This window comes from Acomys minous (assembly GCF_964271855.1).
Source record: "Acomys minous genome assembly, chromosome: 3".
Taxonomy (NCBI): Eukaryota; Metazoa; Chordata; class Mammalia; order Rodentia; family Muridae; genus Acomys; species Acomys minous.
The window spans coordinates 68,904,064-68,930,289 of record NC_140485.1 but is presented as its reverse complement, the minus strand read 5'-3'; the positions used below and the strand labels follow the sequence as shown (position 1 = coordinate 68,930,289).

Below are 26,226 nucleotides of genomic sequence, written 5' to 3'. Positions count from 1 at the left end.
CCCCCCCTTTGAGTGTATGGAGTTTTGAAGAAGATGGAAATGTGATTCTGAGAGCAGTCAATTCTCAGGAACTGACTGACACCACTGAGAACAAATGTGGGTTTAATCCAGTTTATATTAAGTGTCACTTAAAATGAAGTCATTCTTTACACTGCAAGGCATCACATGGGCGACTCAGTTGGAGTGAGCTTTGAATGCCTTGCCGACTGTCTGGATGCTCTTGTAAATAAAGGTTTTTATTTAAACCTCAGCCTAAGCATGCGTTTCCTCTCCTCCACGCCAGGCAGGGGTGACAGAAGGATAAGGAACAAGGACATTCTGTGTCCTCGGAGCCGGAAAGTACGGGACTGCTTACACCAGGGGTCTTCAACCTTCCCAACGCTGCAGCCCTTTGATACAGTTCCTCATGCTGGAGTGACCCCCCTCCACCACTACAACATTATTTTGCTGCTACTTCATAACTATCTGTAATTTTGTTGTGAATAGTAATACCCGTGGTTTCAATGGCTTTAGGTGACCCTTGTAAAAGGCTTGTTGGATCCCCAGGTTAAAGAACACTGCTACAGGCAAACGCGAATAGCCTCTGCTGAGACGTGGGTTGGGTGGACCTTTCTGCCTCCACTCACCTAGCATCCTGGCAGCCGTGGAGACCCTGCTTGGCCTAACAAAGAACAAGCCGAGGTGAATGCCTTGCTGTTGAGAAACAGACTTTACAGATAGATGCCCCAGAGCCGGTGGACTTACCTGTGAGGCCCCTTGAAGCATGGTAGGTTTAATATTAGTGTACAACCTTCTGCTTCTCCAGACTTTCTCAGCTGAAGATGCGCCCTTCCCAAAGGCATTGACAACATCTTGAGTGCTTAAAGAGAAAGTGAAAAAATAAAAGACAGCAAAAAAAATCCCAAGATAGCCTTTTACAAAAATTCAAAGGTTTTTCTTTTTTTCTTTTTTTTTCTCATACCAATAGCTAGTCATTGGCTGGGGGCTGTGAACACTGTAAGATGGAACTCATACTACAAAATTTCTTTACAAATAAAACGTCATTGAAACACAGGACACACATCAACTTGGGTTTTCAGTACCTTAGAAAACATCAGTTCTGGGATGGACAACAAAGGAGCAAACCCTGGGCGGCAACAGAAATGTCGATGAGCTCAAGGGATTTTCATCGGCGCTGGCCACAGAGCGTTTATTGACACCACCACTCATGAGACTCCCCTAAAAGCCCCTGTGTTGGTTACATGTGAGTGGTCACATATGTACAGTGAAGGCAGCTTCTGAGGCAGCCTGGTCATCCAGCCAGGTGAATGGTACAGTTTTTGTGCTATTGACTCATTGTCAGACTGTGCTGTGGGCAGCACCTGGGAGTTGCCCATATCCATGCTTTCTCCAAAGAGGAAGAAGGTTAGAACAAGCCTGTTTCCCTATACAACTGGGGGGAGATCCCAGCGACTGGCATCCCTGGAGGAAGCGTCCATGGCAGTCAGTTCCTTTGTCCTTGCGAGCCTCTGAGAGGGCAGGTAGAGACTCTAGATGTGAGAATGCGATCTGCACAGGCTGGCGAGACTTGATCCAAAGCAAAGCAGGGCCAAAAAAAAAAAAAAAAAAAAAAAAAAGGGCCTCAGGAAGTCTGGGCAGCGTCCTTCAGGATTTCCTGTCCCAAGAGCAGACCCTGCCTCCCGTCAGGCTTCCCAGTTCAAGCACTGGTCTGTTGGGGGTTGTGTGGAGTTTGCGTTGCCTGGGCAGCCACACAAGGCCTCTGGTTTTGGAGGTTCCTCTTCGCGGCTCCTTAGCCTTCCCAGCCTTCCCACAGCTGTCCCCTGCAGGACAGAGCACACTCTCAGCCTTCGGCAATCACGACACTATCCACACTTTTTAAGTCAACCCAATACTGCAAGCTCTGCTTTAAGGACGTGGCTGATGGAGAGCAGTGCTTAGGATCTTGACAGAATTGTAGCTAAGGGATTTGAGGTGCATGTTCTGGAAGCTGGCCACAGAGGTTCGCATGCATGAAAAGGGATGAGGATAGACTGGGTGGGTCACTGCAGATGAGCTGCCAGTATTAAAGATCTCTCAAACCTTTGCATCTTTGAGAGATCTGGCAGAGCTGTATCCAGATCCTCAGGGATCAGGGAACAAAGTACACCCCCCCCCACCCCCCCCACCCCCCCCACCCCCCGCACTAGACATGAGGTGAACTGCAGGTCGCTGCAGTCTGCACATGGCCTGTGGCAGCCATTCTGCTGAGAAGGGTGCACACAGCGCTTCCGCAGCCACATCCCTCAAGTTGTCTGTTCGCCTGTAGTACATAGCCTCGTCTCAGCTCTAAGTCATGGCTCAAGCTTACAGACTGTTCCAGAAAGGACAGCGATCTATTAGGGTCAGCTATTAACTTGAAATGTGTAATGCATTCGCATTATCTTAGAGGAAGAGCAGCTATGACTTTGTCCCCTCTTAGCAGGGGAGCAGAGAGTAATACAGATACAGCATGCACAGAACAGCCCCAGAGAAAGGGAACGGCAGGGCTGGGGTGGGGTTGCTGCTAGAGCTCTTCTTGTCCGTCACAATTCCTGGCTTCAACTGCCAGGACCGGAAAACAACAAACAACCAGACAACAGCAGCAACAAGGCCTGAAGTGAGCAAGTCAGAACTCTTGCTTGTCTGCAAACTGGTTTTTAACTCACAGTGATTTGGAAGAAGGCCTCCTCATTTCTGGCCATTTTCGACGTTGGAACTGCCTAAAATTTCAGATGCCAGAAGGAAAATGTGTGTTAACTACCATCAAGGAAATGGTGTTGCTCGCACCCCCCACCCCCTCACCCCAACCCCACCCCACCTCCCCAGAACTATGCAAAGATGGTGTCTGAGGTGACATCTATCACATATGGGTCAGTATGCCCAGGTAAACAGTTTCTCAATAGGTATAATCATAAAAAACAGGACAGGTCAAGATGAAGGAAAACTTAGCCCAAACTTAGTAACAAATCCAAATACCTGTATTGCTCATAGCTTCCTCCGCCTTTAAGCCCTAAGTGAGAGATGAACAGAGCAGGCACCGTTCAGGGTGAGTGAGATGGTACAAGCATCAGCAAGCTTTGTGGTTGCTAAGAACCCCCCAGCTTGTCACACGCCGGGACGCTGCTAGTGTTCCTTGCTCAGGACAAGTGGACAAAACGGGGAGGACCTTCAGTCGGCTAGGTGGTCTTGGTGATTGCCTTCTGCTAGCCCCAGTTAGCCTAGGCTGCATGAGCTCAGTGGTGGGTACTAGTGCCACACAAGGCTCACTGGGTGGGGGTGGACCCCCTATGGTTGCACTCTGAATTCCTGAGGATATGGTGGTGTGACCGAGTACGTGGACATGGAGTCCGCCAGTGGGTTCACTTTACTCACTGTTAAGCTGGGGACCCCTCATAGGGTTGGCACAGTGCTAGGCACAACCATCACAAAGTTGCACCCTGTCAGGTGGTTTCTGTTACTTCTCTGCAGCCATTCCTTCTCACCTCCGACCCCCCCCCCCCTTGCCCCCTACCCCATCATGAAGCATATTGGCACATCTGGGTCTGTCTGTTCAATTTCCCACTTTCCTGACAGGAACTGGAGGCATCTTAGTGCAAACAGGTAGAAGCTCCCTAGCCCTTCGGTGACCCAGGGTTTTGAGATTCCTCCTACACTTGGTTGTAGTGTTTTCCATCTTAAAACATCTAGCTGGCTGGGTGCGGTGGCGCACACCTTTAATCCTATCACTTGAGAGGCAGAGGCAGGCGGTTCTCTTTGAGTGTGAGGCCAGCCTGGTCTAGAGTGAGTTCTAGGACAGTCAAGGCTACTCAGAGAGACTCTTGTCTTGAAAAACAAAACATCCAGCTGGCATCCTGAGCTTAGAGCTGCTGCTTTCCCCCAACTCATCCACAAGCCCAGGAGTAACCTGTGCCAGGTCCTTTTTTCACCTTGAATCACCATGTTGTGTGTGGCCTTGAGCACCAAACCTCAAATCCATCAACTTTCATACAGAGTGCCGGCCAGTCTCCCTGGACAACCGTGTTGTACACCACTATTTACCGGATCCAGCTCCACTCTTTATGTAGTAATTGCTGTCTTTTATTTAAGTGTTGACTTTCACTGCCCAAATGTAAACCCTTATACCAGCTCCCCAAACCGTCTCAAAGTCTCAACTTTTCTCTGTGTCCTGCAGAGCCCGCCTGTCATGCGTCACTCACTACCATTTCTGCTCCAGCCACACTGGTCACATTTATGTACCCACCACCTTCTCATCTCTCCATGTTTCTTCCGCTGCGATGGTCACCTCTGATCTGTCACAGAGCCCCCCAGTGGTCACAGTGTAATGTAGGTTCCTGTCTCACTCTGTTCAAGCAAAGGCTTTCCAGGTATGGACCCTTTCCCTGAGCAGCTCCATATCTTACGCCTACATTTGCTGCCTAGGAACTCACAGGGTTAGATTCTTAGTAAGTAATGAACAAAAGGGAGGGACATGTAAAAGAGAAGTTTGTGCCCTGTATAGATTGCGCAGGTGCATGGCTCTGTAAAAGCCAGAAGGTGTTTATGACCTTCCCCAGCATTTATCTCGACCCTTTCCTGCCTTGTGATTCTTGGCTCATTTTGAGGGCAGGCTTCACACCGGGACCCCCTACTCACCCAGGTCCATGTTTCGGGTTCGGGGGTTGCACTGCTTGTAGCCTTTGCAGCTCCTCAGCTCCATGAGCTGCACGTGCAGCTGGTTGAGCACGTCCCTGTCCAGCGTGTTCACTGCGTTCATCAGCTAGTGGGAAAGGGAGTGGTCAAAGGGAGGGTCCCGAGTGTAGAGGTGGCGTTATGGGGGTACTGTCTACACCCAACCTCCACGTCTGCAGGAGCCACCGTGAGCAGGGAGTTAGAGGGTGTCCCAGGTTTTCTGCCAGGCCTGCTCAGTGGGGATGGAAAGCCGGGAGCAACGCAAACCTTGAACTTCTGTAGCTGCCCATTAGCATAGCTGGGAAAGAGCCCCCTCCGCCTTGGGTTTGTCAGCACCCTTTTGTTCCCCTTGATGGGAAAGCAGCCACTTGGTATGGAGGTGGGTCAGGGACCTTGGGGCCTAGCCTGGTCCTAACTGACACTGTCTGTCACCCTCAGAGAAGGAAGACTGGCAGCCTGTGACTACTAGTGCTATGGCTGCTGAAGTCACACTGCTTTTAAATGAGGGTGACAAGAGGTCACCCTCCAGGATGGCTATGGTACAAAGTTCTGGCTCCCAAGTGCCTCGCTGCTTGTCTTGTGTGGCTCTGAGGCACTTCAGTCACATCTGTGCTGAGGTGGTTTCCAATAAGGAGCACTGCCCAGAGCTGGCTTCGGTGCATACTGGGTGAATGTTAGGATTGCTTGTCTACACTGTCCATGCCAGTCTGGAGTGTCCAGAACGTGGCCTGATCCTGTAGCTCCATGCGCTAAGAGTACACAGAAGTCGCTGTTGAGCCTTGTGACCAGTGTGTGCCTAAGGAAAAGGGAAGGGCTGCACCATAGATGAGACACTGGGCAATGAGGGGAGACACGTGTCCACTGCCCAGAGTCTCAGTCTTCCAAGTGGCCTCGGAACTCAGCCCTCCCATTTTAGGGACCTGGTGGGACTTACATATCTGTTCTTCTGCAGGAGCATGTGGGTCTAAGCCGGTGGCACCTATCTCCCCCACACTCCTGTCTCCCCAGCTCTCTGATGGCGCCTGTACCTGGTAGGGGTCTGTACTGAGGTCAAAGTACTCTATGAAGCCGGTTGCAAATTCACAGAAGAGGAAATTGTGGGTCTCGTTGATGGTCCTCAAGCACCAATACGTGTTATTGTTGGCGCTGGTGCAGGCACAGAAGGGCCCCACTGCAGAGGGAAGAAAGCATGTTCCTACTGTGCCCGCAGGAAGATGAGCCTGTCGGCCTCCCTGAGCTCAAAATGCCAAGTGACAGGCTCATGTCAGGCACAGGTTTCTAGGACACCTCCAAGGTCCAGCAGTACAGCCCTCGGAAGCCTGGGGAAGGTAGGTGGCCATGCACAGGCCCCCCAACCCTCTGCCTGCTCATGCACAGGCTCCCAATCCCTACCTCTCCTGCTTGCTCATGTACACAGCTCCCTCAACCATAACCCCTGCCTGTCCCTGCCTGCTCATGCACAGCCCTCCCAGCCCCTGCCCGCCCATTTGCTCACGCGTCCAGAGAGGCGCCGTCTGCCAGTGGTGGTTATCGTGGGTAAAGCACGTGAGGCCTGGCATGCTGCACGTGTCATTGTTCTGCAGCCGCTTGAGCAGCTTGCGCAGTTTCTTCTTGCGTTTCTGCTCCCGCAACAGCCATACCTTGTCTTTCTCCTGCAGACCCTTCCTGGGGCGCAGAGGACCACACACACTCAGGACCCCTTACGGGTCAATGACCCTAGCCTTGTGATTGGGCAGAATCAAAGGAATCCAAGTCCCACAGTTGCCCAGGTCACAGCTAGGACCAAACCCTAGGGCCTTTCTCCTTCAATAGCCTCCTGCAGCTCCCTTGGCAGCACAGAAGGGGTGCCCAGTGCTTAGTGTGGCTACAGCACCATATCCAGCCACAGTAGGGCCTCTGGAGGTCTTGGTATGGACCTGGGACCAGCCCCACCAAGGACTGCATGGACCTCACCTCCCGGGGAAAACCCAGCCTAGCATCCATACTTTTCCTTAAATGTTTTAGCTACAGGCAGGTAGCCATCTTTGGGAGCCTCGCACCTTCCCTCCTGCGGCCTGTCCCTACCCTTACCTGAAAGGGTGCAGACTGGAGCCTTTGTGCTTGAGGCGGCCTTTGTGTTGAGTGTGGTAACTGCAACAGACAACCCCCCCCCCAACAACCCCCCAGCAGTCAGCCTTGCAGGCTACCCTTGCAAGTGTGCAGCAGGGTTCCTGAGCTCCCATATGTGCTGCTGTTGCCCACTCTCTCCTCTTCTGAGGGTTCTACACTCCCCAGGTTGCCAGCTTCATGCTCGGCTTGGTTGCCCCAAGCCAGACTTTATAAGGTCAAGGTGGGTATAATTTAACGTGGACTGGAGGCTGGGGCTGCCTTCAGCGGGTAGCAGCCCTGGCCTCTTAATGTTGGCTCCCATCATGTCACACACCTGTTGCTTTAGAGGGGACTTTTGGGACCTGCATCTTACAAGGCCTGAGTCAGCTAAGGTCTTCAGAACCGTGTGGTTCCTTTGGTTTTAAGTCAAGTCAAATTCTGGCCACATGTGTTATGTGACTGCCCCGCTGGACAGTGACTGCAGATAGAAGCCATTTCTTTGCAGGTGGGATGCTCTCGAGGGCAGGCAGAACCTGAGTGGCAGCAAGGACCTTGAGTCTCTCTGCCCAGAAGTTTTCTGTCCCTGCCTGAGCCAGCTGTGCAAGGCAAGGGCCCTGTGCCCTGTTAGAGCTGGCCACCCGAGGGGCAGACCCTGAGCTCCTTATCTTAACAAAGATACAATTAAAAGGCAACGAAAGGATAGGGTCAGTACCGAGAGGGGAGTGTGTGTCCGCAGGATGGTGTCCACAGGGTCCTGTGCTCCCCACCCCCTCACCTGATTTTATGGCAGTCGCATTCTTCTGGCCGCTTCTTTTTCAGGTGACCTCTGACTTCCCTCAGGTTCTTAATTTTGTTCTGCAAGGTTTCAATCTGAGGGAGGGAACAGGAGATGCTTAGAGACCACGGGGCAACTGTGGGTCGGAAGGGTGCAGCCACACCTACGTTTGTGCTTCTGCCTATGGAAGGGGGCCTCCCCTCCCCTCAGCCAGGATCCCCTGAAGGAGCAGACTCCTTCTCCTGTCCCAGGGAAGAGCTAGTGGAGCCCCCACTGAGGCTGTAGAAGGGAGAACTCTCAGAGGCATCTCGCCAGTCCTCAGCCAGCTGACGCTGGGTGGGACCTGTGGCTGGCAGCTAGGTCCTATGACTCAGTTTCCTATTCTGGGGGGCGGGGGGTCATGGATCCTGGAAGGCACAACTCTTTGTTTCTTCCGCTGGCCAGGTCTTCCTGCCCTCCCCAACCGTCCTTGGGGATGCTGCTACTAGCTTATGCACCCCGACTGTGCTGCCCTCAGAGGCTGTACCTCATGGTCGATGTGCAGTTTGTGGTCTTTCCAAGCCTGCAGGGACTTGTACAGGTCCAGGTCACACTGGACTGTGTCATTCTCGAGGATGTAGCACCTGCTCAAGAGAAGGGGGTCATGAGTGTCCCTGAGGGGTGAAGAGGGGCCCAGCCTATCCCATAACCCCCAACCTCCACCCGAACTCTCTCACCGATGGGTCACTTTAATGGGGTTGGGAGCAGAATAGTCTGGAAGACCGCCAGTGCCACTGAAGCTGCCACCATCCTTGTCATCCTGGTCTTCGGGGGCCCCTGGCCAGTACCGCTTGGTAAGGTTACGGGGCTGGGGCACATTATCCAAGCCTACATGGTATACCTCGCCATCCACCTCAATGGCCACGGAGCGGATGGAGCGGTTACGGGCATAGCTGGTCTTGTACTCTGCGGTTGTCAGAGGGGATGACAGGTTAAAGAGGCTGGGATGGGCTGGCCAGGCACCCCCTCTGGGTCGTCAAGCGAGGTAGGGATGAGATCCCCAAGTGTGAGTCTCGGGTGTTGGTTGACGTGTGGACTTGGGGAGATCTGTCCCTGGAAGTAGGTCCTGGGGAGATCCTTACATCGAGCAGGCTCAGCAACAAGTGATGAGCCTGTGAGATGGCCTTGCAGGAAAAGATGCTTTCACACCCGAGTTCGATCCCTGCGGTCCATGTGGTAAAAGGAGAGATCTAACTTCTGCAAGATGTCCTCTGACCTCCACTTATATGGGCCACAGGTGGATTTGGGGAACAGGGGCGTCTGCCAGTGTGGACTCTGAAAGCAGGCTGTCAGCATGGTCCGGTGGCTTGTCCCTCAAGTCACATCCAGACCTGACCACTTCCTCCTTTGACACTAAGGCCTGTCCATGCCACCTGGCTTCTTGTCAGGCCCTCAACTGTCTGCTTCTCTCACCATGAGAGTGGTCATTTCAGGGAGATGATGCCCTCTCCAGACTATCGGGCTTACCCGGAAGGGGGCACCTAGCCAACAGTGCCTGGCTGGCCCCATGTGCTTGGCTTTGGTCTTGTCCGCACTTCCTCCCAGCCTCCTAGTGGCCTGTCCTAGCACTGCTGCCCTCTCCAATGATGGCATGTGAGGGGTTTGGCCATGTCCCTTGCTCCTAGGACAACACCCAGGCCTGGAGACAAGCATCTGTAGAATTGTTTGGCCGTTCACATGGCCTGAACCCTGGCTGCTTCTCCACTGCGGTGACACTTACTTTTCTTAAAGAGCTTGCGGCGTCCGGCCAGGCCCAGTTTGTAGTCCCCGCCGCTGTCACAGCTGCAGGCCTCTCTACTCTGCCCGTAGTACTTGGGCACCAGGTTGGAGAGGCCTCTGCTGCCACCGCCGCCACCGAACCGCATGGGGCCCTTACACTTGTGCAGCTTCAGCGTCCCAGAAGCGTCCTCCACACACTGCCACTTCTGTGGGACACAGCAGGGCCTCAGGCATCCTGCCCGCCACACCCACCTCTCCTCTCCCTGCCCATGGTCAGCTTGGCAAACGCCAAACCCTTGACACCTCTAAGTGCCTGCTCCTCTCTCCTGTTCACAACTCAAACTACAGCACGAAGGAGGTGTGTCGTGATCCCCACTTGGAGAGAAAGCACGGCTGGGGTGGGAAGTGTGCTGGAGCTGGGGCATGTAGCCCAGTGTCCTCGACTGCTTTTCAAGGTCTTGCTCACCCTGCCCTCTCCTCTCTAGTCCACTCACCCAGTGGCCAGAGTCTCTTGTGTCACGGCTTCCTACTGCCCTCACACCCTTTGATGTGGGCCAGGGGAGCCCCACTCCTGCTTGTTCTGTGTCCCCCACAGGCGCTTTCTTCTCTCACTTCTGCCTTCCGGTTTCTCTACCTTCTGAGGCTCACACACCCAGTGAACTCTCTCTCCCCACTCTCCACAGCCCACCTTGGAAAACCCTCCTCTGGACGCCAGCCCTTGCTCTCCCTGGGTACAACCAGGATTATATTTAGCATTTCTCTGGTAATTGATGCTCTTAAAAGAAATCTTAAAAGCTGCTTCCTAATTCCCCCATAAATGGAAAGCCAGCCACAAAGAGGATACCACAGAAGTCAGCAGGAAGGCAAGGCCATCCAACACCTGAGCTGCCTGCTGGTGCTTTCCTGCAGGAAGGGTGCAAGGTCACTGCTACTCTGACAGGGACCAGGGCCTCCCATGTAACCATGGGAACCACACCCTCGAGGCCCTCTCCTCACCTGGCCCAGCTGTTCACATGCTGTCTGGTACTCGGCACGCTGACATAGATCCTTCACGCGCTGGTACTTGGGCAGGAAGTTCTCCTCCTGGGCATCCACTTTGTCACCATCCCTCTTGTGGAGCAGTTTGCTGAGGGAGATGTGGGGCTGATTGAACTGGGCGGGGAGCCCTGCTGTACCTCCATACACAGCTCTATGGAGACCTACTATGGAGGACGTGTGTCTAGCTGTCGAGAGTACCCGGGGTTTTAATGGGAAGTCTGGTTGTCCTAGATGGCCTGAGTTGGAATTAAATGATCAATGAAGACATTGCCTAGGCTCTGCAAATACGTTGAAAGGAGACATGTGGCCTTCGGATTAGAATTCTTTTATATTTTATTTTTTTTAAGATTTATTTATTTACTATTATGTACACAGTACTCTGCCTGCAATGTCCACCTTCAGGCTAGAAGACGGCATCAGATCACATTATAGATGGTTGTGAGGCACTATGTGTTTGCTGGGAATTGAACTCAGGACCTCTGGAAGAGCAGTCAGTGCTCTTAACTTTAACACTGAGCCATCTCTCCAGCCCCGGATTAGAATTCTGCATCAGCCACCTAATTGTGACCAGGCCTTTGGACACACAGCCTCTTGAGTCTCCCTGTCACCAGGACATCACTAGTCTGCCTCCTACAGGCTGCAGTTGCAGGCGCTCCTCACAGGGGCCTCCCTGCCCAGCACTCACCCTCTCTCCACCAGGAAGGAGTCTCGCCAGACCCTCAGCTTCTTCTTCAAGTGGAACCTAGGAAACAAGCAGATCCAGCTTCCTATCTGCGAGGTCCCCTCTCCCCTAGCCCTGTGCACAGGTGCCCAGACCTTGGGGCAGGTGACAATGGCCAGTGGGACCCTGGAAATGTCCCAATACCCCAGGGGCAGGGCAGCTTCTCCAAGATGTGATCTGAATGCCTCTCTGGGGTTGATGTTACCTAGTTAATGGACATCTGCGTGCCTGCGTGTGCCTGCGTGTGCGTGTGTGTGTGTGTGTGTGTGTGTGTGTGTGCCTGTGTGTGTGTGTGTGTGCCTGCGTGTGTGTGTGTGCATGCGTGTGTGTGTGTGTGTGTGTGTGTGTGTGTGTGTGTGTGTAGGCATGCATGTGTGTCAATTTTGGTGGTCTCCCAGGAACCTAGGCCCCTAAATGCCCTCTTCTGGGCTAATGAGTATCTGCAGGGGTAGGGTTTGTGTAATTGGAGCCCGTGTATATAAAGCATGCTGTCTTCTCCATTTCACATATGGGGACATTGAGAGACAATATTCTACTCTGGCCCCAATTCTAAGTGTCCTGTGTCCCCACACCCCCAGCACATGTACATCTCAGACTCTCCCAGCTCCCTCAGGCGGAGGATCTACTGCCTTACAGGGCAGCCAGCCACATGCAGAACCTCAGGGCTGGACCCTCTGGGAGGAAAGGCCAGGAAGGTCTCAGAGCAAGGCCAAGGATGGCACCAAGCATCAAGCCTGTTATCCAGTGGGCAGTTTCAGTGGTGGCCACTAGGGGTCACTCTTGCCCTTCTGGACCCTCATCTCAACTCCACACCATGCCCCTACCCCCACCCCAGCCCCTAATCTCTGCTCCTTTCTGCTGCCTAGGACACCTGGAACATGTCACCGCCACACCACCCATCACTAGGGCCATAAAAGCCATAGCTGTCACGAGAGTGAATTCCCCGACATCATCTTTCCTCTCTAGGATTCAGATAATTTAAGTCCCCTTTGCTGGGTTACTGTGAGGGCCAACATGCTGGAATCCCCGGCACATGGCGCAGTCCCCGTGCCCCTGCCATCACACAGTTGCTACTGTTACTTCAGGCTGTCTTATCATTTCCAGATGGGAGGACAGAATCCCAGACCGGGCTGGTTCTTTGTTCTCTCATGGGTTACAGTGGGGCACCTAGATCCTTAGTTCCAAATGTTAGCGGCCTTTCCGGTTCCCCACGCTTCCGTTGAGTTCACATTGGCTAGGGAGCCCACCCCCCTTCCCTGGGTCTGTTCTCACCGGTTCACTGGCCGCTCTGAGTCCAGTAGCTTGAGGATGGATTTCCCATCCATGTCCGCAGGGATGTCCAGTCCGGCGATATCCAGTATGGTGGGGGCCAGGTCAATGTTGAGGACGATGTGGGGGTTCCTGGGTTGGGGGGGGGACAGGGGGAGTGGAAACTGGGCCACCTGGATGGCAGCTTAGCTTGGGACAGAGGCAGCTGGAGGTGAAGAGGAGGTACATCTGCAGGTGAGGGAGCCTTCGTCCTGCTACTCTGACACTTATGGAGGCCAGCTCCAGCTGGACTGTCCTTTGTTTACCAAGGCACTGAGCTGACAACGTCACCTGCTCTAAGACTAACCTCCTCTGCTTCTAGGCCCATGCCCACCCTCTTACTGGCTGGGCATGCACAGTCACTATGGCCTCTAATGCTGTCCTCTCCTCAGAACGACTTTCCTCCAGGCAGCTGGGTGACACTTCTAGCTCTAATTAAGGAGTCTGGTGACAACGCCAGGGTGCTTGGGGATTCTGGGATCATATCTTAGTCAGTGATTGCTGGGTGATCGGCTCAGTGGCCATCCGTGTGACAGTGGCCCCGCACAGACCATGGTTAACTAGCAACAGGGTGGCAGTTAACCACTCCAGTGGTTATGTGGACAGATGTTCAGCCCATCTCTCTGGAATTTTCTTTGTCTCACTCTTGCTGGCTTTGAAGGTCTGCTGTGCAAGTTCTAGTCTTCCCTACATCCTAACTGCGACAGGGACAAGGCCACCCTGACTGCCAGCCTTTTCTCTCATCTCTGCTCCAGGGTTGCCATCTCAAAGGTTAGGCCAAGGAAAACAGCTGAGGGCCATGGCCCATGTGGTCCACGAGGAAAGAGTAGGAGGGAGGTAGATAGCTTGCTCCGTGCTGCCACCGGGAGCAGGCTCAGCTGATGATGGCTCTCGGCTTAGGTCTGAGATTTCTCCACAACAGCCACCAGAGTGACAGCCCAGCTCGGGAAGCACCTTCCCACGCACTGGGAACACCCAGGCTCTGGTATTTCCTGGCACAAAACCCCACCTGGCTGTTTTTCACCAGGAGCTCACAGCTCCTGGCTTCTGCCTCTGAAGGGTATAAAAAGGACTCCATGGAGTCCACCCTGGGTGACACAATGGCTGGTTTAACTGTTCTGGAATTGTGCCCCTGGGGGGGAGGGCATGGCTTGGACTGAGGCTAAGCTTCAGATTAAGTCAAATCCAAGGCTTTCCTGTGAGCCTGGGACCTGGGGTATGGGGACAGGTGACACACTTACAGAGAGCCAGCTTCCACGTTGGGGCCCCTCACATAGAACGGGACCCGGATGTCGAACTCATAAGGCATGGACTTGCCCTTCACCAGGCCAAACTGGCCAATGTGGTAGCCGTGGTCGGCGGTGTACACGATGTATGTGTTTTCCAACTCACCGGTCTCCACTAGCATGTCGTAAATCTGCAACAGAGGCCAGAGGTGAGGTGGCTGACCCAAGGCGAGGAGCAGGGAACCGGATCCCTCCAGTCTCACCGCCCCTCCACACCATGGGGTAAATCCAATTCTCTGCAAGGCCTGTGGGACTGGACTGATTCTGAGCCTGCTCACCTCCTCACTGTTCCTTACATCTGTCCCCTTGTCTGTGGACAGTCCCCACACTGAGAAGGAAGCTCCACGGGTGGGAATCTTGCTGTTTTGCTCTGTGCCAACTGGGTCCCAGTTGCACTAACCCTTAATAAATGGCATCAGATAAATGAATGAATGAATGAATCTATGAATGAACGAATGAATGAATGAATGAATCTAGATGTGGCCTGAGCAGGAGTTTGTGACCTGAGACAGAACTTCCTGTGATGGTGACCATGAAAGTCAGCACTGCCCAGTGTGGCTATGGAGCTCATGAACTATATGTCTCGTGTGACCAAGAAATGGAATCTGAGTTTTATAGCATTTTAATTAATTTAAATTTAGATAGCTATGGATCCCTAGTGAGTGAGCTGTTAGCCCACACAATGGAGTATGATTCCTCAATACAAGAAGTGCGTGTGTACGTTCCTGTGTATGTGTGTGTGTGTGTGTGTATACACACAAACACATCCAATCCTGTGTGAAAGTCACAGGACAACTTGTGGGAGTCAGCTCGCCCTAGCCCGGGGTCCTGGGGATTCTGACGTATGCTTCACTATGGGTGAGCCCTGACAACATTGTGCTTTAGGGGGGGGAAAGCCAGTCCCAAAAGGCCGTATTTCATATGACCCATTTGCACGAAATGTCCAGAATGACAGAAAGAGCTTAGTATCTGCTGAGACTCGGGGTGACAGCTGAGGGAAGGTGTCCCCCCCCATGGGGGATGATGAGACTGTTCAAAATAAACAGTGGTAATGGTTGTACAACTTGGAGTAGATGTAAGTCAGCGAGGGCTGTGGATGTGGCTTAGCTGGACAGGGCGCTTGCCCAGCAGGCACAAGGCCAGCACATAAACCATGTGATGCACACCTGTAATCTTAGCACCTGGGAGGTTTGAGGCAGGAGGATCAGGAATTCAAGGTCCCCCTCAGTAATATAGTGAGTGCTAGGCCAGCCTGAGCTATGTTAGACTGCCTTAAAAACAAAACAACACACACATTGCATCCTACACGTTAACTGAATGGACTGAATGGCACCTGAGTTATAGCTCAAAGCTACTGAAATTGTGTGTTTGTTTTGTTTTTTGTTTTTTCTAGACAGGGTTTCTCTGTGTAGCCTTGGCTGTCCTGGACTCACTTTGTACACCAGGCTGGCCTCGAACTCACAGCCTCTGCTTCCCAAGTGCTGGGATTAAAGGTGTGTGCCACCATGTCCGGCTTTGTTTTGTTTTTTAAAGAAACCTGAAGCAACGGGCACGGTGGCTTTTGGATGTAATTCCAGAACTTGGAGGCTGAGACAGGAGGCCAGTTTATCTACTTAGTGAGTTCTAGGCCAGCCTGGGAAAAAAAAGAAAAGAAAAGAAAAGCAGTGGTTTCATCAAGAAGCATAGGCTCATGGGAAAATGTCAGGAGTCAGAGGCCTCCTCTGGGTTGCTCTAAGCCTGCTTTCCCAGGTCCACATAGTGCTTGGCCCTCTGACTCAGGTTCTTGAGGGGCAGGGCCTACCGTCTCCATGGAGTCGTCCACAGACATGAGGGTCTGTAGGCGTTTGCGCTGCAGCATGTTGGTGAATTCCATGTGGATGGGCTTCATGGGTCCTGTGTAGCGCATGATCCAATGCTTGTCTGGGTTGGGCGCATAGTTATAACTCGGCGTGCTGGTGGCAAACACAGGCAGTCAGGAAAAGTGCCATGGGCAGCTTGCTGCAGTTGGGGGGCAAGTGGACTGGCGACTGAAACTCGGGGCTCCACTAAGCACCATCTCCTCACTCCTCCAACATAAAGTGTAGATGGAGGTGGCGGAGCATGGAGTGAACTTGAGTCCCCAAGTGCAGAAAGCCAGCAGCTTGGCATGAGTCCTTCTTTGAGAACTTTCCGGAGCTCAGTCATCAACCCTTTAAAAGAGGTTCCAGCTCAGAGCCAGGAGCTAAGTTCCCCTCCCTGCACTGTGCGTGGTATTTATCCCTCGGCCCTGGGGGACACAAATGGCTGACCCTCTGGCGAAGAGGGGATCACAGATAGGTGAGCTCTTTGCATTCGACCTTGGTTCGAGAAAGCAAGAAAGAAGGATGTCACACACAGTTGTGCATGCAGGGCCCACGCACTCCGAGGAAGTCCACATCTGGGACACAAGACACGCTTTTGACCCTTTGTCACAACTATTCGTCCACTTGTGGTTTGTCTCCCTTTAAACTAGGTCAGGAAGATCACAGGTTCAAGGCTTGCTTGAACACAAATGAGACCCTCTCTGGGAAAACAAAACAAAAACCAAACTGTAAAACCAAAACCTAACCACAGGAAGAAGGCCTTGCTCCACCATCCGCTGGATCTCAAAACATGAGCACCTGGTTCCCTCAGGTCCCATCCCTACCCCTAAAGCTAAAAGCACAGCTGAGAGTGTTTCTTGCTTGAGACAGACTTCTCGGAGTGGTGTTGGAAGGGGGGATGGGAGGCTGTGTGAGGCAGAGGAGGGACAGGTTTCCTCATCAGAACAGCCAATGTTCTCTCTGGCATTGGCCCCACTTGGGAACCCCAGCACTCTGTCACATGTCAAAGGGTCTTATATGGAGATGGCACCACTGTCAGCAAGTTCCTGACAGATAGGAACCTGCCACTGTGTGCCTCTGAGGAAGCCAGAGCCTCAAGGCTCCCGACTCCTGGCAGCCTCCTGCCACCAAATTCTTCCCAGCTCACGTGTTCTTTGATTATGAGAAATGCCCGTGTCCCATGCGGCTGGCCTAGGGCATGACCTGCGTGTGGAACAAGCCTCCTTCTCAGGGAGCCAGAAGGGGCTGCTGGGGCGGTGGCAGAGCCATGCTTGGCTGCAGTATGGGGAAGCCACTCCTGTAACCCAGGCTTAGACAGCAGGATGTGATGGCTGTCCCTGACTTCACTAGGAGTCAGGCTGACATCTCTCTTTTCTGGGAGCATCTTTCCCAGAGGGTGGTGCAGGTGGCCACTGGGAGCTAGTGAGGGACCTCCATCACCCTTTCACTTTGGGAGGCTGTATGGGGCCAGAGGCTGGAGAGCTGGTCCTCAGTGCCAGCTAGTGACCTGCCCTAGGCTGGGCTCCCCCAAACACCTGAGGGATGGCTGGGTGTCCCTAAAGGGCCTTTCCCTACACTAGGTGATGCAATGAGGTGACCCCCCCCTCATATCAGCCAGTGGGACCCCTTATACTGACCGGCTACCCCAGTCTATCAGCACAGCCCCCGTCTTCACAGGCCTTGGGAGGGCTTGCCCTCAGATGTCACATGTTGGAAGATGTGCTAAGGGCTGGCAGGTGTATGTGCACACGTCTGTGAGCTTTTGTACTTGTATGTTCACCTAGTCATGTGTGTATCTACATATCTGTGTGTGTCTTTGTGTTTGTGTGTATATGTGCCTGTGCATAATTGTTTGTTTGCATTCGTGGTTGTGTGTGTGCGTGCGTGTGTGTGTGTGTCTAAATGTGTTTACCAATGTTTTTCTCTGTGAGTTCTTTTGTGCCTGTTGTATGTGTCTGCATACGTATGGAGCGTCTATGCGTACTTGTGTGCATGTATCTGTATAAGTCCATGTATGTGTCTGAACATGTATGCTTGTGTGTCTCCAGGTATATGCTGTGTGGCCCATGTTTCTGTGTGCCTATATTTCAGTGTCTGAAAGTGTGTCTGCATGGGAGTGGGGCCCGGGGGGGGGGGGGGATTGAGAGGAGTGAACAGGGGCTGCCACTAGCTGTGTAGTGCTCTCCAAGCTTGCTGAGGGTGGGAGGTATCTACCTGGAGGCTCTGCACTCCATCATCCATGCAGATCTCCGCCCCCTTTTCCGCCTCTCCTAGGAGCTGTTTTCCAGGGTCAAGAGTCCCCCCCCCCCCCCCATGGTAGCGTGAGGAGTCTCTGGGCAAGCAGCTGGGGGTTGCTATTCATTGTCAGAGTCTGTAATTTCACTTCAAAGGGACAGTACAGGAGCAGGCAGTCAAACATCACACACCTGGCTGTCAGGAGCCTGGCCCTGGCCGGTGATGGAGTGCCCGTTGCCTTCCCACTGTGGGAAAGGGGGCAGTGGGTGTCAGGGAGCTGGGCAGACAGGCGCTTATTTGTCCTTGTATGTGAGGGTAGCCTGCTGCCCTGCAAATGCAGTTCATTATTTTCTGTCAGCTCCTCCCTGAAGCCCGGGGATCAGAAGGTCACCAAACCCTGTTGTCCCTTCTGCGTGCTTCACACTGTCACAAAGCAATTAGAGCTGAGCTGGGGGAGGGCGGTGCATTCTGACTGTAATGAAAATTAAACACCCTGGATATTAAGGCGGAGTTCAAATTGCCCTGTCCTTGTCACCTCAGAATGTCACAGCAAGGGTTTCTGAGTGTCACTGCTGATCCTGAAGTAGTGTCAAGCCAAGCAAACCTTTCCAGAAAGCCTTACTAGGGAGCTGGGCGGAGGACTTGTGGGGGATGGGCAGTGAGATGAGAAGCCTAGTGGTGGTTGGGGTTGAACCCTGGCTCTGGCGTTTCGCAGCTGGGTCACCTCGGGTACCTATCACCTCTCCGTGTTTCCTCATCTGTAACATGGGAACACTACGTGTGACAGCATCCAAGGTGGCCCTGATGATCCTCTTCCTGGTCTTCACACCCCTACGTAGGCTTCTCTGATGGCACAGTGATAGATGTGTCCAGCCCGACTGGGTAGAAAGGATGGCAGCATCCATCTTGGAACTCTTGCCCTATCTGCATCGCCTTATGGAGAGACTCGCACAAGAACTAAGACCTGGGTCAGGATCTTAGCTCTCTCTCTCTGCCCCAGGCTCCATGCAACCAACCAGCTGAGTCGGAACCCCAGCTCAGTCACCGCCCCAGGCTCCATGCAACCAACCAGCTGAATCGGGACCCCAGCTCAGTCACCGCCCCAGGCTCCATGCAACCAACCAGCTGAGTCGGGACCCCAGCTCAGTCACCGCCCCAGGCTCCTAGCACAGGGTTGTCAGGCCATGTGTGCTTGTGGCTTAATGGTACTAAACTTTGGAATCATTTGCTGGGTGGCAACAGAGAACAGGCACACCAGGGTCACCATGAAGATTGAAAGCCTGCCACAGCCCCGTAGCTGGTAGAGCTGTGGCCCCTGTACATACATGTTTGCTGTCACCAAGGGACTGGGAGTGTGTTTCCAGAGAGATTTAACTGAAGCGGGACGGGCCTGCACGGACGTGGGAAATAGCACCATCCCCTAGGCTGGGGTCCTGGGCTGAATAAAAAGAAAGCCGTGTCCCGACTGCAGATGCTTTGTGACCAGCTGCCTTCTGCTCTGGCCACCATCTGCCATGGACCCTCAGACTGGGAACGAAAGCGAATCTTTCCCAAGTTCCTTTCGTCACAGCAACAGGTAGAGCACAGACAGGCTCCATGCAAGAAGAACGGGTTTAAATGTAGCATGTAAACACAGGCTCACAGAGGAACCTCGGGTGTGCAAAGCCGCCGAGTCTGAGGACACGGATCCCAACTCAGGAACCTTCCATTGTGAGCTAAGCCAGGCTGGCTAGCCTGTGTCCCAGAGCTGGTCTCTGGGATCTTTCTGTGTTTTACAGACTGAGCTATCTCTCCAGCTAGCTCCCCCATTTCCCTGCTCTTGGTGTTTACTTGTTTTTTTGAGACAGGGTTGCATGTACCTCAGGCTAGCCTGTCTATGTAGCTGAGGTTGGCCTTGCACTCTTGACCCTCTCACGTGCTGGCATGGATGGGTAGCTTTTGGCTTCTTTAACCGGGAGGGGTATAGGGAAGGCTCAGGCACATGGCTATTTGTTGTCCCATTGTCACTAAGCCCTGCCCCTCCCATCCCTGGTGGAGGCGACTCTGCCATGTCAAGGGCTGAGGCTTACATGTGCTGGGACGCATTGGGGAAGAGGCGTGAGTACTGGGGGGCTGAGTCCTCGGGGCCATGGGGAGCGGCGTGGCTGATGACCATGAGCACGGGCCTGTGTGGGTACATCTTCTTGGATGTGCGGAAGAAGCTCACGCTGTCGTTGGTTATGAGATCCGTGAGGTAATCCTGGAGGAGGGAGAGACAGGAGGATGGTGAGGAGTGGGGCATTTAGACTGAATGCGCTCTGTGTGCCCTGCATCATGCTAGGCTTCAGGGACAGAGCTATGACCGTACCTTGATCACTGCCTCCAAGGAGCTGAGGGCAGGGTAGGCAGCACATACGCAAGTACAGCACGCTATGACAGTGTTCACTGTCACCTTAACAGAATCTAGGACATGGCTGAGGCAGGGATTATCCCCATTGCTTTAAAGGAGGCAGGAAAACTTGTCCACCGTGGGTGGCACCATTCCCTGGCTGGGCTCCTGGACGTTTGGGTGGCGAGGGGACCTGACAGGGGACCTGACGGCAGCATGTGGTCATTGTTTTTGTCAAGGCATCACAACGACAGAAAAGGAACCAAGACCCGAATGAAGCTTGGTGTTGGAAAGCAGAGTAGGAGAGTGGGGAGCACGGTGGGAGGGACTGAAACTGGTCCCCACTCTGTGAACAGTGAGGGGGGCCTCTTGGGGGATGCGTTGCAACCCTGGGAGGTGAGCTAAGAGCAGGGCTCTCCCAGCTGCGGCAGTGAGGGTTGGGGGTGCACAGCTTACCGTGGAGTAGTCGGAGCCGTGCCTTTCCTTCACCCCATTCCGGCAGAGCGTGTAGTTATAAAAGCGGGAATTTTTAAGGAGTCCGACCCACTCCTTCCAGCCGGGCGGCACGTAGGAGCCGTTGTACTCGTTCAGGTATTTTCCAAAGAAAGCTGCAAGGGAGCAGGGAGCAGAGGTGAGAGGTGGTGAGGGGACAGCCTGACGTGGCCTTGGCATCACTACATGATGCTGACTAACAGCCACAGCCAGACTCCAACCAACGCCCTCCTCTGCCCTGTGGCAAGAGGGGGAGCCCAGGGCCTCTTTTCACACGCGTTCACACGTACAAGATAAAACGTATAGTAGGACTACAGGAGGAAATCAAGGAATTTTGAAATATGGCCATAGAAATAACTAAAATAATTTACAGCAGATAATATGTCCTTTAAAAATTAGCAGGGCGGTGGTGGCGCACGCCTTTCATCCCAGCACTCGGGAGGCAGAGGCAGATGGCTGTGAGTTCGAGGCCAGCCTGATCTACAAAGCGAGTCCAGGACAGCCAAGGCTACACAGAGACACCTTGTCTTAGGGGAAAATAATTAAGTTATCAAGCTGGCAGTGGTAGCACACACCTTTAATCCCAGCACTCGGGAGGCAGAGGCAGAAGGCTGAGTTCAAGGCCAGCCTGGTCTCCAGAGAGAGTTCCAGGGCAGCCAGGGCTGCACAGAGTAACCCTGTCTTGAAAAACTAACCAACCAACCAACCAACCAACCAAGTCACTGATCTCTATGGATGAGCATCCTGGATGCTGGTTTGTGGCCTGTGAGTGTGGGACGCAAACAGGCTGTTTCTGCTGCTGTGCGTTGGGGAGAAGAATGGCAAGCCGTTCCTGTGGTGGCGTGAGTGAGAACAGTGCCACAGGGTCACAGAGTTGCGTGCTTGGAAAGGTTAGGGGGTGTGCGCCCTTGCCAGAGCAGGTGTGTTGCTGCAAGTGGGCTTTGAGGTTTCAAAAGCCATGCCAGGCGCAGTCTCGTCCCCCTGTCCCTGCGACCCGTGGACCGAGATGTAACTCGCAGCTACTCCCTGCCGTGACACTGGCAGCAGGCCTCCAAAACCGTAAGCCAGCCTCACTTAAATACCTTCCTTTTATAAGAGTTGTCTTGGTCATGGTGTCTCTTCCCCGCTACAGAACAGTGACCAAGACACCGCTTGGTCAGGCTTATGGGTGCTCTGCCGAACCCTGAGTCTATATTCCATAGTCTCAGATAAATTGACAGCTCCCCCGAAGTTGGGGGGGCTGGGGAGCAACTGGGGTGTGGGTGGGTCGGCTGGCACAACACTTTGGAATCTCTTCGGCACCACCCGCAAAACTTGAACACAGGGCTCTGACCCAGCGACTTGAAACTTGAGTATTTACTCCACGGAAAAAGCGAGCGCTTGTTCATCATGGCACACACGGGCGGCGGCGGCACACTCAGAAAGCAAATAGAAACAAGGCCATTAGTGGGAAGGCGTGGAGATGACACTCCGGAATGTATTTCTATAATAGAAAATGGCACAGGCTCGCGCTCCGTTCAAGCGTGTGGGTCCATGCCAACGGTACGAGAGCAAGACCGGGAAGGCTCTTTACATGGCTGGAGACAGCTCAGAGGTTAAGAGCACATCCTGTTCTTGCAGAGAACCCAGGTTTGGTTCCTACCATCTACTCTGGGCCGTGCTTGGTAAACTCCAAATAAATATTAAAATATCCATTTCCAGCGGTGCTTTTAAAAGCTCTAATTTAATGACATTCAAAAGCTAGGCAGAAAGAAAAAAAAATCTATGGTGCTGAGCAGTGTTGGATGCAGGGAGGGGACGAGGTGGGAGGGGGCTGGGGGGGAGCAGGCGGGGGCTTTAGCACTACAGTCTGCTTTCTCCCTTGCAGAAACATAGAGGCCTCACTGGTGGCCTTTGTGGAGCGGCCATCTGGCCACTGCGCACTTCTGTGTCTGTGCTTGTCGACCACGATGCCTGCTGTTAACACAAATCACACCAGTCCATCGATCAGGAGGGGAGCGCTGGGGATTGGGGCGGGGGGGCAGACTGTTTTCAACAGAGGTCACACCCTAGTCCTCTATCTTCACACGGTGACACCGAGGTCACTGCACCACTGTGGAGGCCAGCATAGGACCTTGACGGTCTGTGGTAGGAGGGGAGGAGAACTCCAGAGCACACTGACGGGACCTGAGCCCTGTGCCAGCTAGTGCACAGTGGATGCTGGTGCAAAACTCAAGATATGAAGAGAGAGCCAGGCGTGGTGGCACACGCCTGTAACCCCAGCACTCAGGGAGGCAGAAGCAGGCGGATCTCTGTGAGTTCGAGGCCAGCCTGGTCTACAAAGTGAGTCCAGAAACTCTGTGTCCAAAAAAAAAAAAAAAAAAAAAAAACCAAAACAAAACAAAACAAAAGATATGAAGAGGTGGGGGAGGGGATGCTTACAGGGGAAGGCAGAAGGGAGCTGAGTTCCTGTGCGCCCAGAAGACACCGTTGGGGACCTTTGAGAACAGAACTAGGGCAACCTGCTGGCTCAGAGGTTAGGGTTGCGACAGAGTGGGCTCTCTGGGGACCTGGCAGGTGGCTGAGGGATAGAACCATCTCCTTGGAGCTTGGGCCGCCAGATTCCAGAGTCCCGAAGGTACAGGTCAAAAGAGACATGTCTTCTGAGGACCCCACAGTAGTGCAGGGCCATGGGCAGCCGTTCATGAGGGGGTGCAGAGAGAATACTGCTGGGAATGATCTAGGCCCCAGAGAGGGGTGAAAGCAGGAAGGAAGTTCCTTCTGGGGGCAGATGGAGAGATGAGCAGGCAGAACCTGGTGTGTGTGTGCATGCGTGCGTGCGTGCATGCCAGGGCGCGTGAAGTTGGGAGTGCGTGAGGCAGTTGCACCATGGGAGTCCCAGGAACTTCAGATATTTAGCATGAGATGTGATTAGGCGGTGGGTGCCTCAGGAAATTCCTGGCTGGCTGACAGGAGTGACTAAGACCTGAGGCATGCAGATTTGACAGATGCTCTCTGAGAGAAGCAGGAGGCCAGCCTTTCTCTTCCTCCAGAGCATGGCAAAGTCACTTCCAGGATTGCCTAGGGCCAAGGTCAGGACGCCTGGCAGTGCTCAGTTCCCTTAGTGGCCCTTCCATCCAGGCTGCCCTTGTCCCCAGACAACCCTGGCAACTCACAGAGGTGGTACTGCTAGTGTTATAACAGATGACGCCAGGGCTGCTGGATGGATGCCCCTCCCTCCAACACCCGAGGCAGCCTCCCAGTCACAAAGAACCTTCCAGAATAAAATGTCAGTGGTGTTCAAGAGGAGAAACTGTGACCTTATGGAAAACCTCTACCGTCATGAGGCCCTGGAGCATCTCTGGGTTCTTTGAAACCACACTCTGAGAGCTTAAAAGGCCGTAAGGGATCAAAGCCGCCACAAACCAGATCTAATGATCCCCAGTGTCTTGGTGACCTCTCTCCTCATGGCAGGTGACTTTTCCGACACAGGCTACTCCCTCAACGTCCTATCTCTCCACTCCCCGCCCCGCTGCCTCTCCTGCTTGGGAAGAGCCCACACATAGCGGGGGGCCAGCCAGCGGGCCCTTCCACAGTGCGCTAACGCTCTGCGAAAGTTACTCTTGTAGAAAACAGACACAGAAAAGGCATCAACAAATGGATGTGGCCGGGTCCCAATAAACCTTTATTTACAAGAACAGATAGAGGGCTGGATGTGGTACGTGGGCCATAGTTTGCTGACCACTAGCACAGATGACTGGTGGGTTTGACGGGACAAACTGGGAACTCTGGAGCCCACAGCATTTTGGCTTATCCTTAAGAGGGAGCTGTGGAGTGGGATGCAGTTTTTAAAAAAGGAATTTTTAGTGTAAGTGCATGGTGTGTGTGTGTGTGTGTGTGTGTGTGTGTGTGTGTGTTTCACCTGGAGCTTGGAACATGGCCAGGAAGTCCAAACAACATCAGAAGAAGCCAGGCCCTTCGACATTGTCTTTACCAGACACAGGTTGGCTTCCATCACTATTACCATTCTTTCAAGAAGGAAGAAGGCAAATAGGGTACCGCCACCACTACGCCCCCCCCCAATACTAGGATGCTAGTGGAGAGATGCTAGTTAGTGAAAGCATGCTGCTCTTCCAGAGGACCCAGGTTTGATCCCCAGCACCCAAGCCAGGTGGCTCACAACTGCATGTAACTTCAACTGTAGTAGATATGGCGCCCTCTTATGGCCATGGTGGGCAATTGCACACACATAGCATATACTTACATATATATATTTAAATACAGTTTTTAATTTTTAAAATTACAACTAATGCAAATATATATATATGCACGAGGATGGGAAATTTTTCCCTTTGAAGTCACTGAAGCATAAAGAGTGAAATAAGAAAACAGAACCAAAGTGAGGCGCCACGGCATATGCCTTTAATCCTAGCACTTAGAGGTGGGGGGTTCGGGGAGGCAGAAGGATCTCTGTGAGTTTGAGGCCAGCCTGGTCTACCTAGGGAGTCCAGGACAGCCAAGGCTACACAGAGAAACCCTGTCTCTGAAAACAAAAACAAAACAACAAAATAACCCAGAACCAGTTATCAATAAAAACCACAATGACACCACACGGAATTGCTGAATGTAGGTTAACAGCCCCAGGACATGTATGGCTTCAGGTCTACTCAACACCCTTTGTCATATATGTTCAGAGCTTGTTGGTCACGTACAGACTGCACCTCCTGAGGTGATGTTATGGTTTGAGTCTAAAGTGTGCCCCACAGGCTCAGGTGTTTGAACACTCAATTCCCCAGCAGGTGGCACTGTTTCAGAAGGTTGTGTAGCTATGGGAACATGCAGCCTAGCTAGCCAAGTGACCCGTTGGGAACAGGCTTGAAGTGTATCCACTTATAGTGTGGCAGCCTGGGGGGGGGGGGGCGAGAGGTACTGTGTCAGGCAGGGGGAACTGCCAAGTACAAACAAAGGTCCTGTGGAAGGAACACATTTGGGACATTTGAGGAATCCAAGAAGGACAGAGGGAGGGAGGAGGTGATGTCACAGGAAAAGAGGCTGGATCTTGCGGCTCTTAGAAGCTACGATGAACAGCAAAGTGGCTAAAGTCTTACAGAGTCCACACCCACCAGATGTTGTATTTCATGTATAGTGTCCTGGGATATGTTCACAGCCTTTGCCGTGCCCCCAAAAGGAACCCAAGACCACAGCTTGCTCAGGAAGTGTGAATCAGCACCTCACGGTACAGATAAGTGAGTGAGAACCAGAGAAAGATGGCTGAATCCCATGGTGGCACTGGGTTCCCTCCCAGCTCTTCTGGGTTCCCAGCTGGGGACCCCCAAAGATTGAGGCCAAGGTGACGCTGGAGTGCTCCGAATGCTCGCAACTCTCAGTGCTTGGCCAGGCCAGCGGGCTCAGGGCACAGTGCTCTTCCCAGCCCATCCATCCAGTGTACCGGGGGCATCAGAACTGCTGTCATCATCTTTCACCCTCTCTTCTCTCCAGTCCTGGACCCTTACGAAACCCAGAAAGACCTCATTACTATCCAGGCTCCACGAAGCCCCAGAAATCAGGGCTTCAGTCAGAGGCTTTTAGTACCAAATTAGATTCCGCTCTCATTTGATTAGATTTCCCCAGGGCAGTTTTTAAAATGGTTA

The 26,226-nt window shown here is 53.1% G+C and overlaps 1 protein-coding gene across 6 annotated transcripts in view; it reads right to left on the bottom strand.

The window, feature by feature from the left end:
- The window catches only part of SULF2 (sulfatase 2), an 84,592-nt gene continuing 58,366 nt past the window's right edge, over nt 1–26,226 (bottom strand). For 5 of the 6 annotated variants that reach the window (XM_084775071.1, XM_084775074.1, XM_084775070.1 and 2 more), the window contains exons 4-21: nt 20,561–20,712; nt 19,806–19,975; nt 15,462–15,612; nt 13,616–13,791; nt 12,339–12,467; nt 11,031–11,087; nt 10,304–10,433; nt 9,309–9,513; nt 8,266–8,494; nt 8,076–8,172; nt 7,550–7,644; nt 6,757–6,816; nt 6,182–6,351; nt 5,715–5,857; nt 4,651–4,774; nt 2,995–3,028; nt 2,685–2,738; nt 1–1,820 (exon numbers count right to left, since the gene is read on the bottom strand). In XM_084775071.1, the coding sequence (XP_084631197.1) occupies nt 1,790–1,820; nt 2,685–2,738; nt 2,995–3,028; nt 4,651–4,774; nt 5,715–5,857; nt 6,182–6,351; nt 6,757–6,816; nt 7,550–7,644; nt 8,076–8,172; nt 8,266–8,494; nt 9,309–9,513; nt 10,304–10,433; nt 11,031–11,087; nt 12,339–12,467; nt 13,616–13,791; nt 15,462–15,612; nt 19,806–19,975; nt 20,561–20,712 (2,207 nt within the window). In that variant the 3' untranslated portion in view covers nt 1–1,789. The remainder of the gene's footprint in view (nt 1,821–2,684; nt 2,739–2,994; nt 3,029–4,650; nt 4,775–5,714; nt 5,858–6,181; nt 6,352–6,756; nt 6,817–7,549; nt 7,645–8,075; nt 8,173–8,265; nt 8,495–9,308; nt 9,514–10,303; nt 10,434–11,030; nt 11,088–12,338; nt 12,468–13,615; nt 13,792–15,461; nt 15,613–19,805; nt 19,976–20,560; nt 20,713–26,226) is intronic. The other variant, XR_014777798.1, reaches the window with a different exon arrangement.